Source organism: Fusarium poae, chromosome 4, assembly GCF_019609905.1.
Source record: "Fusarium poae strain DAOMC 252244 chromosome 4, whole genome shotgun sequence".
Lineage (NCBI taxonomy): Eukaryota > Fungi > Ascomycota > Sordariomycetes > Hypocreales > Nectriaceae > Fusarium > Fusarium poae.
The window spans coordinates 4060376-4076697 of NC_058402.1; the positions used below are offsets into that span (position 1 = coordinate 4060376).

Consider the following 16322-nt stretch of genomic DNA (forward strand, 5'->3'; position numbering starts at 1 on the left):
TACAGCTTTCCATCAGCCACTAAAATTACGGACATTGTCTCATATCTTGTCAGTAGGTAACGTCTAGAATATTGACGAGTTTTGCCTATCCGTGGCATTCTATACTAAACTATGATATGTTAACCAATAACGAATCCGAAAAGAACTGATCCAAAAACGGCTCGCCATATATATCTTCAAGGTCAAACAGATTATGCTCAGGATCCGGCAACGGCGCTCTCTCGACTTCATTGTTGATAGGATGCACAAACTTGGTGGCAACCCGTATCGTAGCACTCGTTGTCGCGTGTGAGCCTTTGTCCTTTGCCGCGCTACACAAACTAGCCCAATCAACGCCCGACATGGCAGGATCAAGCAGTTCCCACATCATTTCGGGTTCAAACTTTATAGTTGCGCTGGTCGATTCGTCCTCCTGCGGTGTTTGTTGCTGCTTTGCCACTTTGACGTTGAGGGTTCGTAGAATTTCGAGCTATGATTCGATTCAGTTAGAAAAAAACATCGACAAGGCATAGGAATTACCTTTTCGGCGATATGAGGCCACTTCCTTGCCAAGTGCCCCAAGAATGTCTCGCAAGTTATCAAGTTCTCCTTCGCCTTCTCTGACACTTTCCGATCTCTTGCAAATTGGAAGATCCATAATATCGACACGCAGCCAGCAACAGCTTGCCCGATCAAAGGGTCATTGACTTCGAACTGGCGATCAGCGCACATCTGGACTAGTCGGGAAACCCATTCTGCGTGGAATAGCGCTTGATCGACTGTGTTTTGTAGAAAAGATCGTGGTTGGAAATTGCGACCTGCTCTTCGAAGAGCGACGAGTTGAACGAAGGGATTATTAAGAACGGCTTGGGTGGCGTGCATCATTATTTGGAATGACACCCATGGTGCCCAGTATTCTCGATGTTCGCTCAGATCTTCAGAGGGTTGATCGGGAAAGGGCGCGTTGCGGATAAGATGTCTGTGCGACGTGATGTTCTCAAGCTCGTACAACTTGACGGTGAGTTGACTGTGCCTCGATGTTGCTAACCATGGATACTCGTTGGCTCCGTTGCGGATGTCTCGCAGATAAGAGATGATACACCCCCAGACTGAGATGTACCCCAGGCATGTCGCGTTGACCCCAACATCCTGAATGTTTCCTTCGTACGCATCAGTCAAGTCGGCGCAGTAGCTCTTCATACCGTGTGAAGAATGTAGCGGTGTCGGGCGCGATACACTTTTCGGATACGCTGGGGCGCCTGTTATGTCGGGCAAGGTGTTGCAGTTAGGAATGAATGTACTCTCCAGGATGGAGATACTCCAATGACACCTTGAGATTGCATCGTCGGAGTGTCGAGAGTTGGTATTAGGTTGTGAGTGGAATAGTCGAAGAGCTTCGAGTTTTGCCGCCATTCCAACCATCATCCACGCTCGAGATGTCTTTCCGGCTAGGGCCCGCTTCGTCAAAAAGCTGTATGTGATCCGCGGAAAGAAACTTACCTATGTGATCACACAGAGCGAGCAGACACAAAGTTTGCATCACCTCAAGCTGTGCAAGTCCCTCAGCTGCCATGTCGACAACTATACTCCGCGCCGATGTAGTATAATACTCAATAGCCTTGGCTTCAAGGCCATAATAGAAGTTGTGACTCGTGAAATTGAGGGTGAGGGCTAGGAAACTCCATCGGAGATAATGCGGTAATGTGCCAATCTTCAGATGGAGACGTCGTGGATCGAAGAGTGGAAGTGGTTGAAAGTAGACCTTTTCGCGGTAAGCACCTACGAAATCACTGAGTAGATCTACTGGAGGTTCTGGATTTGCCGGCGACCTATTCTTGGTTATGAATGGGTGAGATATGAGGTTGGGTATCTCATCTCACCATGATGGAGAATCAGACAGCATGGCTGTTATCGGCGGCAACTGCTGATGGACGCTGTTTGATGAACCGGCCCGACTATGCCAACTGTTGACATCTTGACCCTCACTTACCTTCGTCAAAGACCTAGAATGTGATTAGCATCTAACCATGGTTTGGTTTGCCGCAAGAGATTGGGCAGCATACTCGGGTTCGCGACTACAAGATTCGACTGATGTACTCGGAGAGACATTGTTAAGCTGCGCCTTGAGTGGTCTGCTAAACAAAATAGTCAGTCCAAGTAGAGACACAGTGACATTCTAGCATATAATTACAAAAATGTTCTGGGGTTGCTGTTGTTGACATGGTTACGAGGAAGATACGTGCAAATCTCATTCGCGATACGACAATGCGAACAACCCGGCTTTTCGGCAGGACATTTGATCTTTTTCTGACTAACAATAACAATCAATGTTAATTATCATGTTCTAAAAAGAGTCTTGTTCAGTGGCTTACCGGCAGCGCTCACAGGAACGTCTCACACGTGGTTCACGCGTCTTTGTTCGTGGCATGGACGTTGTAATTAGGCGAGGATGTTTATGAGGGTTCGGAATTCCGGGACATGGAAAGTAAAATAAATTCCGGGCGCGAGCTGAAGATCATGTACTTGATGTCGGCCGAGAAGCTCGGTCAATTGATCAGGATCAGGTTAGTTCAGAGGACTAAATAGAGATATGATTCGCTAGATAACGAGATAAGAGAGATAAGATTGTGGATTTCGAATCCCATGTCACTTGATCGGCTTCGATCCCGACATTAACAACTTACCCTGAGCTAAACAAGTAGAGATATATGTATATACATATGAGTATCAACACGAATAATACAGAACTTTAACTTTTATTATCTGTTAGACTTGATAGATATTCCGTATACCCCACAATACCTTTGAGATCTACTAGAGTCCACGTTCTCAGTATTTTCCTACTTCAAGGCGAATTTTAGGATCAAACCAATTCCTAACACCTTGATCGTCAATGATCCTTTGCACAATTCTTGCATTGCGAGGAGCTGACTTGTTCATCGATATTTCCCTCTTTGATATCACCACTACACTTTCCATTTTTCTTCAAAGACGGGCATGCGCGTTTTATGGATTTCTTGGTTAAGATGAGGCGATCGCAACGATCGCAGACAAGATTGGTTTGGACTACCCAGCACATGGCTCGTTTTGTTTTCTAGATGTAAATTTTAGTTCTTCAATTATACTTTGGTTCTTTATAAGCAGGAAAGAACTATCAAAATGTTTAATTGGCTTTTTATACCTACATATAGATGCGTGGATCAGATTTGATGGCGGTCTCATGGTTACACTTTCGCGTAATTAAACCCCCATCACCATGCCCGGAGCTTGGTGACAATCACTAACAGTATAAGAGAATCGTGCGTGTTGGAGCCAAAATGTCTTTTTATTCAACGACCAGCTAGATATTTATTGTTGCTTAACGATCCTGCGTCAACATCAATGAATCACCCCGAGTATCCATCAAATAATCCCTCTTCTAGTTCCGTGCCTTTTCCTTCTCGTTTTTACCCTTGTTGAAGTTCTTGCAAATCTTGCAATCGGGATTTTCCAAATACTTGTCGTCCAACAGAGTAAGTGTCGGTCCTGTACAGATACCTTTCTCTAGGTATGTATCGCAAGGCTTTTTGATGGAACTCCTCTCCACGACGGTCACGGAGCATCTCGCGCATCTCCATGTTGTCTCGATGGTTTGACACATACTGAACGGTTTGGATGTTGGATTCTCGGTGACGTGTTGGAACAAGTGGTTGGTTCTGTGGTTTTGGAACTGGTTTTGGTTGAAAGCTGGGATATAACGTGCAAAGGGCAGGGGGAAGTGACATTTATACTCGCCTTGGTAGAGTTTGTTGTTCACAAGGTTAACAGAACAAGAGTTTAAACAATGAATCTTATTGTGCTTCAGACACTATTCGCGATGCTACATCCAAGGTCTAATTTCCTTGTCCAAATCTGTTGGTGGCCACTTTCGAGGTTGATCACAGAACTTACATTCAGGATCATACACGCCGATTGTCTCATAGTCCGTGGTTACCTGTTCCCAGCAGGCGCCCGTTTCCGATTGGCTTTTGCATTTCTTGACAGGGTACGTATGTTCCTTGACTGGTTTTTGGCAGTATCTACAAACCCATTTCTCTGTTCTTTGTTTGCACATGTTGAGTTGTTCCGAGATTTGTGTCTTTGTTGTGGTTATTGAATAGCGGTAGTATTGTTCAAAGGCTGATTGGACATGGGAATCCAGCTTCATTTATACGTTGTAAAATCTGCAATGAGAAGTAGATTCAGCGACGTGCTTAGAATATGAACGTTAAAAGAATGCTAGGTATTCACGAAATGTTAAACATACATTGTATAAATACGAATGTTCGACTTGTCTAACTTTTGTACTGTCAAAAGTCAGTCATAGTGTTGAAACATTGAAGCATCTATCCAACAACTACTGATGACGGCAATGCCTATTCTTAATCAGGGTATGTTCGGGTGAGAGGCACTATGAACACTTCATAATCACAACGGGCAATTGGTCCAGGGACTTCGTTCCTTGTTCGCCAATTGTTTCCTTTCTCACACGCCTCCTTTGTCTCGGCACACTGGGCACTGATTGACCATATTAATGCCGGGCATCGCATAGCGCTCCGTGTAAATGTGTTTCTATTTGCATTCCTGGCCAACTTAGAGTATCGAGGTATTAGAATATAGCGCCCCATACTGCATTGATGTATGTCATGGCACGTCTTGAAGCTTTGGTGCAGTGTTCAGAGAATGGGATGTCGATGATAGTCAACCTTCGCTATTATAGTAACAAATCCCTAACGATACTGTTTGAGCTTATGTCGGTAACCGTTGATCCATTGATTCATCACTCTGCCTGCTTCCATGCCCCAATCCCACGCTTGCCCGTGCCAGACGTCTTGGTGATACCGCTGTCAACCATCCAACCAAGAGGCTGGCATTTGAGACAAATCTCGTGTGTTGACGATACTGTTCGGAGAAAAACGCAGACGTTCTATTATCTTTGCGGATGTTAGCAGATGCTCAACCAGAAATCATGATCAAGAACAGACTCACAGATATCATGCCTCGACAGTAATACTGAACGGCATATATTTGTGTCGCTCGTAGAGTTCTGTGGCACATTAGTTGCCACGGCGGCCGCGTCCACGAGCGCGTCCACGTCCACGTCCTCGACCACGACCTCGACCACGACCGCCTCCACGACCTACTCCAGGGCCACTTTCAGTTTCCTCCTCGATGTTGTCTTCCTGAACCTCGTCAAACCATTCACCAGCTCGAACGTTGGGATGTCCGCTAAGCCACTCCCGGATACGGCCAGGCTTCTCCCTTTCCACCTGGTTGTCGACATCGTCGATGAGCTGCTTCATGATGAGAGCATCATCGCTTTCGGTCTTGGACGGGGGCTTCTCTGCCATCTCCTTGGCCTCCTGGTCGATGGTCGCCTGCATTCGATCATCAAGCATGCCTCGCTTGATAGTGCAGGGAAGACAGTGAGTAAAGTCTACCCACTCGACGTTCATGTTGACGGGGTAGATGACGCTGCAGTAGGGTAAGCCGCGGTGCTTGTTCTTGCACTTGTCATCGACCTTGAGGCAGTGGTCGATGTCCTGCTTGCAGGTCTCGCATCGGGTGAAGTATGCAGACGTTCTGCACATGGTGGCGGTGTGCCGTACGCTGTGACGCTGCGGATTCGATAGATAATACTTGGAGGGAAGTTGGGGATGATATTTTGATTCCGGTGAAGGGAGAAGGATTCCGGCATCTCGAAGGAAGGTTTATAACATTTTCGAAAAGCAGTGAAGAGTGCATCTTTTCTGATACTGAAGGAACGATGGTCATTGTTTTTTGCATCAGCAATAGCTTCAGAGGGTGTGATTAGCTGCGAACAAAAGCGACATGTGGACCCTCCTTTGGGAAATTCCATAATGAGGTCCATTGTCTGAATAGGGAGTCTCGAATTTTGTGAACAGGCCAGGATTGTTGCATTGAAAAGTGTCGAATTCTTCATCAGAAACTAGAGGCAATAGGTAGCTCCGCCACTGCCAGCTGCCGCTAAGTGACCCAGACCCAGACCCAGAATGTATGGACACCAGAACAATACCTAGTAGCAGTGGAAAATTGGGCTCACACATTGTTTTGACAGCGACAAAAAATATTGGAGGTACGAAGTTTGTATTTGTGGAGAGGTGACGAGATAAAGGATACTGACAGTTAACATCATCCTTCTAAGCTGATCTACTGTGATTTACTATAGCACGAACGGGTTTGATGTGCATCGAAAAGACTTGAGAGACTTTTTAAATGTTTAAATCATTTTTGGTAGTATTTTATGGATCAGTAAGTACTATACAACCTGAAACTTGTTATCATACACTCATTCATCGTCATAATGCAGTCCGATTACAGTCCCTCTACTCGCGATGAGTAGCTCCAGCATTCTCCTCCTTCCTGTGTCCGTGACCGCCATCAGTCACACCCGAACGACGTGCCAGAGTCTCATCATCACTTGAACCGCCATGGGCAGCAGTCTCAATATCTGTACCAGCCTGCTTTCGAATCCTCGACATCTCCTCGGGAGGAGGCGGCACCCACTTGGCACTCTTGATGGGGTTCACCTTTTCGAGATACATAGTATCAATCTCCTCAAGCGTGCGACCCTGGCCCTCAATGACGAAAAAGTAGACAATAAGACCGCCGAGAAGATTACATCCCGCAAAGACGTACCCATAGCGGAAGTCAATATCTTTTGTGATGAAGGGCGTGAAGAATGCGAGAAGGAAATTCCAAAGCCAGTTGCTGGCGGTCGCTAGAGCCATGCCCTTTGCTCGGTAGCGCGAAGGGAAGATCTCAGCCATGATGGTCCAAATCATAGGCCCCCAAGTCGTCGCAAAACCAAGAATGAAGAGACACGCAAAGACAATCATGGCAACACCTGCGCCCTGGGTAGTGGAAGGATCTTCGCGATCGAGAGAGAAATGGCCAACCGAGGCAAAAATGAGGAAACAAATAAACATCCAAGTACTTCCGGCGATAAGAGACTTGCGACGACCAAAGTGCTCGACAATGTATAGACCGATGAAGGTGACTAGGAAGTTGATGGTGTTGAGAATGATTTGTGTCTTGTAGCTGTCAATGGACACAGAGGCAAAGATGGTAGTACCGTAGTAGAAGAAGTAGTTGGCACCGGTAAGCTGCTGGAACATCTGGAGCGCCATGCCGAGAAAGATACGGTACGCCATGCGAGGAGCCTTGAACATCTGGACAAACTCTTTGACGGGGTTTCCCTTGATCTGGCTTTCTGCGCGTAGCTTGGACTCGATCTCTTCCATCTGGGTGTGGATTGCCCAATGGTTCGGTGTAGCGCCGTAGACTTTGCAGAGGGTGTCGCGAGCGCGGTCGACTTTGCCCTTGCGGTAGTCGAATCGAGGTGTGTCGGGGAGGAAAAGAATTCCGATACCCAAGATGAGGGTGAAGACCCAGCCGAGGCCGATGACGATGCGCCAGCTTGCTGAGTTGTCGCGCTGGTGAGTGACTGTTCCGTAGTTGAAGCATGCGGCTAGGAAGATACCCATTGTCTGTCTTTGTTAGTCAATGTTGGTTGTTCGGAAAAGAAACAACTCACGATGAACAACTGGTAACAACAAACCATGGCACCTCGGATCCATGGAGGAGCAGTCTCGGCCTGGAACATGGGCACCAAAAGCGACAGAGCGCCAACTCCCAATCCAGCGACCCATCTACCCATCATAATCTGGACCCAATCTCTGTTGGAGGAGATCTGAATGATGAATCCAATAGCGATGATCCAGGTCCAGCCAGAAATACTGTACTTGCGACCGATGCGATCGGATATAGGCGCAGCGACGAGAGCGCCGATGAGGGTACCGATGGAAAGAAGAGCGACGATTAGACCTGAGCGTACGGTACTAAATGCCTTGTCTCCATCGCTGTTGGTTTGAGCAAAGCGGTCGAGAAAGTCGGGCATCTCAAGGAAGCCAGAGATTTGGCCAGTGTCATAGCCGAAACTACAGTGCATTAGCTTGTGTAGATTATGGGATGGGATAAATGCAACTCACAGGAGACCACCCATAGAGACAAAGGTCGCAAGAAGAAAGGATCTTCCTGTAACACGAGGCAAGGGGGAATAGTCGAGTCCAGCTAGGGACCGACGAGCACCAGCTTCCTTGCCCTTTTCTGAGTTGGGATTCTGGTCATCGAAGTAAACAGTCATGAAAGATGGCGCCATGATGGGCAGAAGTTAGGCCTGTGAAGCCAATAATAATAGCCTTGATGAATAGTGCTGATGAGTTTTCAGTCATTATCTAGAATGTGAGCAGAATGTCGAGAATAAATAAAGACAAATTCGAGTCGTGCTCATGACGTTGTGCATCGTTTGTAGGGATGACGGTGATGTCAGTCCATAAAGAGAGTGTCCAATTAGGAATAACTTGAGTGTAGATGGTCTCGAGACCATCAAATCGGTCCGTCCCATTTTGGTTTGTAGGGGTTGCAAGAGAAGCATACTCCGTCACCCACGGGGGGTTGCAAAAGCTGGGGAAATACCCGAGCTAGAGACGAAGACTGAACACTGTTTGTAAACATGACGCTAGAACATGATGCAATTCAATTCCGAATGAATTCTATGGCGCATTCTAAAGACAGTGATAGGTTAACAAGTGCCCGGTTTGGGCTGTTTTGGTGCCTTGGGGCTTGGGAGTGACAGCTGGGGGTTGTAGCAGCGTTGCTTTGGTACAGGACCTGGGGATCCCTGTTGGACTACCTTTTTTAATGACGACACCCGAGAGATCCGGTCAAAGAAGAGGTAATGTTTAAGATGAGATTTAAGTGACAGTCTATAACAAATTATGTCATTTAGCATCTGTTTCTTTTTACTAGAATATATCACGAACAAACATAAAGTGCAATGCTTTGTTCTCTAGCCTCTTGTTTAATGTGATTTTATTACCCCAGACTTTTCCATCGTTAAATCTCTTGGTACTCGTGCCAAGTCAAGTCATGTTTGCCGATCAGCCCGTTCAAATCTTGGCATGAGTAGCAATGACGCCAAGTCTTGTTTCTCCAACTTTTGTTGATCTTCTACCCGTCTTGGATATTTCGTCTTTTCTTCTTACATGTCATGTCAAGGCCAAGCAAGATCCGAACGGCCCTCCCTCGGCCGAAATATATCTCTGTTCCATTATTTCTCCATTTCTCCACGACTCCACCATCCCCAGACCTCCAGACCTCCAGACTTTGCGTCTCGTTTAGCGACAGACATCCCCGAAACCATCTGGGTTGGGTGCATGTTTCCTTCAGCCGCTTTCCCCAATGCCCGGTATTCCCACAGCCACGGCGTCATCGGCGTTTAAAGCCTTTAGTGCTAGGGCTGACCTGACGCCACCCTCTTCCTCTTCATTTCAGCCCTTTGGAAACCAGTTTTGTCTTCAAGTAATAATAAATTCTTCAATTAATTCATGGAATGCATATCTACATCTCACGTGCCCAGTCAACTCTTCCAATCACAACAACTCCAATGAACCATACTTTAATGTGAACCAACACTGGAGTTTACAAACGGGGTGTGCTGTGGCATGGCATGTCATCTACGGACTTCGGAGAATTCCAATCCCCTAGTCCAACACCTTGTATCAACCCACATCATGACTCTATGCCTTTGCTAAACGAGGATTACCTCGCATGTCACTGCCGGGTCTTCCGTCAACCGCAACTTGTAGTCAATCGGTTAACACACGTCACGGATATCACTTGACACTGGGGATCATCAATTAATTAAGAAAGGGCCGATAAAGAGAACTCAAACCTATTATTTGCTCAAGTCAACAGACACAAGATAGCCGAACTGACAAATCAATCTCTGCTTGGAATACCCGAGCTCTACTCTAGGATCCAAATGAGATGGGGTCTCCTTTTGTTTAGGAATCGTTGCTGCTAAAATATGTGTATCCTTGAAACATGTCCGGACATGTTATCTAATGGGCTTTTCTTTCTATCTGCCCTCCATAATCCTTTCGCAAGACATGGCCTTCAGGCCACATCAGATCCATCTAAACAACTCTCACCTCCCACGCTCTTGAACAATCTTGGCAATATCATCACCAGCTTCAGTTCCCAAGCTCTCAAAACCTTTAATAACTCCATCTTGATCACCTTTTCCCATCTCCTGGCTCATCTTGAACTTGCCTTCCAACTTGGTCACCTCGATCTCAATACCGATAATATTCCTCTTGAGCAAGTCAACATACTTCTCAGGCGCATCCGTGACCTTCCACTGTGTAGGTCTACCACCACCCGTATACCCCATTATCTTTGTCTCGCTGTTATCTGTGAGATCTGAAACAGCCTTGCCGAGAAAGTTTGATGTTTCCTCGGTATTCTCGTAGTAAATGCGTGCTTTTCCATAAACCTGCGCTGCGGCGTAATTCCATGTAGGCACAACCTTTCCAGTGGCAGGTTTCGTCTCGGTATAAAACTTGGGTGTAACATAATGATGTGTTGGCTTGGTGAAAATGACAAGAACTTCGTCCTCAAGAAAGCTTTTACTTCCGGGGTTCGAGGTGCAATGCTCTATCATTGCTTTGCTCTGCGGGTTCTGTCGTGCCAGATGGCCTCTTAGACGACCAAGTTCTGTTTCACTTGATTCATCTTGAGTATCGAGGATAAATGGAATATGGCTGCTTTGTAAAAAGGAGTGTGTTGGGGATTTGATTCCGGTTGTGAGCATTCCGAGCGGGTTGTCGCGGATGAGATGACGGAGGACTCGAAGGTCTGTCTCTGCGTGAGTGGCGCGGATGTACATAATTGAGTTCGATTGAAGTATTGTCGTCTTTAAGCTTAATTGGTAAGTGGTTGTTTGTTTACCTTGAGTGAAGCCCTTGTAGTCAGTGGAGAGTTTGGATAATAAAGTCCTGGCGGAGAAAGCGGGCCGCCACTGTAAATGACTCCCCGGAAATGTCAAAGTTTAGGCCGGCCCGGTCGTGACTAGCGAATCAAGGTTGGAGTCATTCTCAGCAATACAAGCAACGAATCGGGTGCAAGATATTGATCATTTGCTATTTGACCGCCGCCTTTTCGGAGGCACTGCATTGTCTTCTCTCGGATGTTCCTCCGAAGACGACATTTGATACAATCTGAGTATCAATAGGGTCGGAGATAGCCTCCGCGATCACCACCATCGCTTGAGGCACAAGTGGCTAACACTACCCGATCTATAATTAAGTAGTCTCTGAGAAAAGACTACAATCTGATGATTAAAAGTGAGATATAATGACCATCTAGCACATGATTTTATATCGGCCATTGACTAGCAGCAAATGCGGTCCAAAATCCCATGACATGCTCCCTGCGTATCAAGATCTTCATGTTGCAACACCACTGTCTTGGATGTCAATAACTCAGTCAACTCACAGCAAGCAGAGGATGACCTGAGATCGGAGTTAAGTCCGATGTGTGATTTTGGGACTCTCGTCGTCAACTAACGTGCATATATTGATGGACTTATAACTATCTAATCCCGAAACCTCCACTTTCCGAGATCTTGATTATGTTTTACCATATCATGGTGTTGTTGGAACTCATTAGCTTCGACGGTCAGTCTCGATACTAGCAACTTCTGCTACAATCATAATATCAAGTTTATTTCTAGAATACTAAATTTTAGTCACTAAGTAAGGAGGACTGTTCTGGTATGAACGTGAGTAACTCTATTCTAAGCCCCTAGACGCAACCACAATGACTGACCCTTTGGGAAAAGAGACACTTCGGAATTTTGAGGAGGTCATTAACCGCCCGTCTCTTAGAGTAAATCCTTGTTTTTCAAGAATCGTTTCAAGTCCAACCATTTCAACCATGGTACTATCATGCCTATTTCGATCCCGTATATCCGTATCTGTCTAACAATTACCCAGCTCGGACTAATCTCATGACCAGCTAATTTAGGCTGTTTCCTATGCGTGGTCACCAACACGATTGGGATACTCGCCGATATGGCCACATTGCCGAGTGAGAGCCATAGAGTTCCGAGACAAAAAAGAGTACCCCAGACATGAATTCGAACACAAACGCAAGAGCACAACGAAATTCAATAAGGTAAGCAGGGAATAATAGGACTTGAACTAAAGCATATTTTGCCGAAAGATGACTACTATGAGTCAACTACTATCGCGTACTGCAGTCTCCAGAATTTCTACGTCTTCCAATGTCATCTGAATAACAGTTTGAGTCTTCAATGGACAACAAATACAAACAACCACCGCACCAAATCCGTCTAAAATGCTTTAGACTTCCCAACTTCATCATCTCCCATCTCACCGCTTCCAATGACCGTCTTATGGAACATGCGATGCTTAACACCGGTCTCAAAGAGGTAGTCGATTTCCGAAAAGGTCCTGCCCTTTGTCTCGGGAATAGCAAACCACGCTACGACGAAGGATATAGATCCTAGCCCGAAGAAGAAGAATCCAATCTTGCCTCCCCAGTTCAGCTGATCTGTGTTGTACATGTACGGAGTAAAAAAGTTGAAAGCCCACATGCTGAGTGACTGCCAGGTAAATGCAATACCGGACGTCTTGGAACGTAGCCTGACAGATGAGACTTCGGATTGCAGCACTGGTACAGCGCTGGCGACTCCGAAACTGTTAAAGAAGCCAACCATGACAAGACCTACACCAACCATCCTGCATTACATGGTTAGTATTTAGTATGGAGAATCACGGAGGGGAGTACAAACCATTTTGCAGCATCAGTCGAGAAACAACCGGCAATACCCATAGCCAACCAGGCAGCATTGTCGAGGAAGTGACTAATCAGAATCATCCTCCTACGACCGAAACGGGGGATTGTGTACCATGAAATCATGCTTGCGACCATGGTTGAAGAGATTCCAATCAAGTTGACCATAAGAGAGTAGCGTGAAGACATGCCAGCCATTGTGAGGAAGTAGGCAGCGTTGGCGATGAGAGACATGCCGATACACTGTTGAATACTTGTGAGGAACATGGCAAGAAACGTGCGACGACGGTCAGTGTTGCGGAAGCACTCGCGGTAGGAAGGGAAGCCTTCATTCAGGGCATTCTGACCACGCTCTTCTTCCAGAGTCCGCATTATCTGTACAAGCATATCGGGAACGCCGAGTCTCTGGAGAGAATGCTGCGCCTTATCAATCTGATCTCGGGATGCGAGCCAGACAGGGCTCTCTGGTAGGACCAGGGCGACAAGCATAGCCCAACCGCCAAAAGCCCATTGACTAGCAAACGGAATTTGGTATGAGTCGCGAGTGACACCATTGGATCCACCAAAGACAACCGCAATGGCGATCAAGTGGCCGAAGCACTAGCAGAGTATTAGTAAATTGATCCTGAGTCACTTTCTATTTATTTCACTTACCACATTAAAGCCATAAAAACTAAGAAAGACACCACGAAGATGTTTGGGAGTTGTCTCAGAAATCCATGTCTGGCAAGATGACATGAGAAGGCCACAAGAGGCACCTAACACATACTTGGCCATCATGAAAGAGATGCGGCGGTTAAGCATGGTATCAGGCATGCACGAGGTGAACGACACAGCCGCTCCAATACAACCAAGCAAACCTCCCAAGAACACAGTGGCTCGTCTGCCAAGACGATCCTGACAAACACCCGCTGATATAGCGCCAGAACCAGCACCAAGTTGAAGGAAACTGTTCCAGAGTGCAATCCAAAGGGCTGGGATAACCCACTTCTCGCCGTGAGGCTCACCAAAGTCCATCTTGAACTGTCTTAAAGATGAGACAGCACCAATAATGACCATATCGTAGCCGAAAAGAAGAGGGCCAATGTTGATAAGTACAGCATAAAGAAATACTTTGGGATATTTGGCAAGGGCCTGCCATGGCTTCTCTGCATCAGCGTCTTGTCGTGACAGAGCCTGCTCGACATGGACAGAAGACGAACGTTTGGTCCCAGCCAGGGTCATAATGGGATAGTATGGAGTCAGATATTGGGTGTAAGATGTCTACCGAGAGTGAAGATTCAGATTCGATTGAGCCAAAGGTGTCCACTGTCCTTAAGTATTTCAAGATAGAGGTCCTCCAGGAAACCCCACAAAGGTTAATGCAATCTGGGGGATCTTCACGAGGTTCCCCAGAGTAGCCTTTTCCCCGCCGTACCCCACGATTATTGCCTTTCTCGATTTTCTGCAACCTCTTCCGGGATGTGGAGATAAGTCTTTAACGAATTGAGGTTGTATTGTGGCGGGGAATAGTTTCTTCGATGCATTTGGGTGTTGTTTCGGTGAGAAGGCCGCCGGGATGTGGACGACAAGAAACACCATCATTTTCCCCTCTTAAACGGCAATTGTTTCGGAATTAACAAAAAACCAACCCGAAGCAAGTTGTTACTCACTACCACTTATAAACAATATCTATAACAGATGCCGCAATTAAGTAGTAACATCAGACCCCCCTCTCATATCACAACACAACAAACATGTTACGACCACAAGCCAACAGAGCTCGCGACCTCGTATCGCTAGATGGTATTTGGAATTTTGCACTCGCCAAATCTCACGACATTGAAGGCGAGCAAGCATGGAAGCAGCGAATTTCACCAGAGCTTCAAGTGCCTGTTCCCGCCAGTTACAACGACATATTTGCTGATGAAACCATTCGCGACCACGTCGGTTGGGTCTACTATCAACGTCAAGTAGTTATTCCTCGTGGCTGGGTTGCACCACAGCGTCTGTTTCTACGTGTAGATGCTGCGACCCATCACGGTAGAGTTTACGTCAACGACAAGTTTGTTGTTGAGCATATCGGCGGTTACACCCCGTTCGAGATTGAACTTACCGGGCTTGTCGAGCCAGGGTCAGAATTTCGTCTTACAATTGCTGTCAACAATCAACTCACCTGGGAGACGATACCTCCAGGTCGCATTGAGGTTCAAAGCGATGGATCACGGAAACAAAGCTACCAGCACGACTTTTTCAACTACGCTGGATTAGCCCGCTCTGTCTGGCTTTACTCAGTGCCAGAGGTCTTCATTAGTGACATCAGTGTTGTCACCGATCTGCTTGAAGATGGTACCGGCGTTGTTGACTTTGACATCCACACCTCTGGCGAACTGCAAGCTGGCTTAAGCTGGCGCATCCTGCTCGATGACGAAGACGACACAACTGTTTGCCGAGCCAATGAGTCCCGGGGAAAGCTCGAGGTTAAGAACGCTAAATATTGGGCACCTGGTGCTGCATACCTTTATCAGCTTCGGGCTCAACTCATACGCGGCGATCAAGACGAGATCCTCGATTCATACAACCTTTCCGTAGGCATCCGTTCAGTTGAGGTTAGAGATGGCCGCTTCCTCATCAATAGAAAACCCTTCTATTTTACCGGCTTCGGCAAACACGAGGACGGACCTGTTCGCGGACGTGGTTATGACGCATCTTATATGATACATGACTATCGTTTGATGAAGTGGATCGGTGCCAACTCATTCCGAACCTCGCACTATCCATATGCAGAGGAGGTTCTGGAGTATGCTGATAGGCATGGCGTGGTTGTTATCAACGAAACAGCCGCTGTCGGTCTCAACCTCAACATTGTGTCGGGCATGTTTGGCAATAAGCAACTTGCCACGTTCTCTCCAGAGACAATGAGTAGCAAGACTCAGGCTTCGCATGAACAGGCTATCCGCGAGCTTATCAGTCGAGATAAGAATCATCCTTGCGTTGTTATGTGGATGTTAGCAAATGAGCCTGGGGCTAGTGAACAGGGAAGCCGGGAATATTTTGAGCCTCTTGTCACATTGGCGCGATCCCTGGACCGTCAGCAAAGGCCAATGTGTTATTCCCACATGATTCACTCCAAGCCTGACACAGACCGTATCGCGGATTTGTTTGACGTAGTCTGTATGAACCGCTACTACGGATGGTATACACAGACAGGCAACCTCAAAGCCGCAGAAGTTGCCCTTGAAGCTGAGCTACGCAGTTGGCAAGAAGCCTATGCCTCTAAGCCCATAATCATGACCGAGTACGGCACAGACACAGTTGCAGGTTTACATACTGTTTGCGATGTTCCCTGGTCCGAGGAATATCAGGTTCGCTTCTTGGATATGTATCATCAGGTCTTTGACCGCATTGACAATATTGTTGGCGAGCACGTGTGGAACTTTGCTGATTTCCAGACATCAGCCATGATTATCAGGGTTGATGGAAACAAGAAGGGTATCTTTACTAGGGATCGTAGGCCCAAGAGCGCAGCCCATGCTCTCCGTGCTCGGTGGACTGGGCCAGTTGGAGGTCGTAAGATACAGGCGACCGACTCCCAAGGTTGAAACAAAAACGACTCGAACAAAGTATAAAATATATGATATCTCGCAACGAGTAAAAAATAA

At 46.7% G+C, this 16322-nt stretch overlaps 6 protein-coding genes across 6 annotated transcripts; 1 reads left to right on the plus strand and 5 right to left on the minus strand.

Moving 5' to 3' along the window:
• Positions 1–109: 109 nt before the first annotated feature.
• FPOAC1_011376 (uncharacterized protein) lies at positions 110–2407 on the minus strand (the record flags this gene model as incomplete). The annotated part of the gene is made up of 7 exons (XM_044855755.1): positions 110–469; positions 520–1427; positions 1480–1808; positions 1860–1982; positions 2043–2114; positions 2171–2290; positions 2352–2407. The coding sequence occupies 7 exons, from the start codon at positions 2405–2407 to the stop codon at positions 110–112; spliced, it is 1968 nt and encodes a 655-aa protein (XP_044703068.1).
• Positions 2408–5054: 2647 nt separating this feature from the next.
• On the minus strand, positions 5055–5588 carry FPOAC1_011377 (uncharacterized protein; the record flags this gene model as incomplete). Its single annotated transcript, XM_044855756.1, has 1 exon — positions 5055–5588. One exon carries the CDS (start codon positions 5586–5588, stop codon positions 5055–5057), a length of 534 nt encoding a protein of 177 aa, XP_044703069.1.
• Positions 5589–6344: 756 nt separating this feature from the next.
• On the minus strand, positions 6345–8179 carry FPOAC1_011378 (uncharacterized protein; the record flags this gene model as incomplete). Its single annotated transcript, XM_044855757.1, has 3 exons — positions 6345–7508; positions 7556–7958; positions 8010–8179. The coding sequence occupies 3 exons, from the start codon at positions 8177–8179 to the stop codon at positions 6345–6347; spliced, it is 1737 nt and encodes a 578-aa protein (XP_044703070.1).
• A 1830-nt stretch (positions 8180–10009) lies between these two features.
• FPOAC1_011379 (uncharacterized protein) lies at positions 10010–10750 on the minus strand (the record flags this gene model as incomplete). Its single annotated transcript, XM_044855758.1, has 1 exon — positions 10010–10750. One exon carries the CDS (start codon positions 10748–10750, stop codon positions 10010–10012), a length of 741 nt encoding a protein of 246 aa, XP_044703071.1.
• A 1467-nt stretch (positions 10751–12217) lies between these two features.
• FPOAC1_011380 (uncharacterized protein) lies at positions 12218–13905 on the minus strand (the record flags this gene model as incomplete). Its single annotated transcript, XM_044855759.1, has 3 exons — positions 12218–12626; positions 12680–13281; positions 13336–13905. The coding sequence occupies 3 exons, from the start codon at positions 13903–13905 to the stop codon at positions 12218–12220; spliced, it is 1581 nt and encodes a 526-aa protein (XP_044703072.1).
• A 512-nt stretch (positions 13906–14417) lies between these two features.
• FPOAC1_011381 (uncharacterized protein) lies at positions 14418–16262 on the plus strand (the record flags this gene model as incomplete). The annotated part of the gene is made up of 1 exon (XM_044855760.1): positions 14418–16262. The coding sequence occupies one exon, from the start codon at positions 14418–14420 to the stop codon at positions 16260–16262; it is 1845 nt and encodes a 614-aa protein (XP_044703073.1).
• Between the last annotated feature and the right edge of the window lie 60 nt (positions 16263–16322).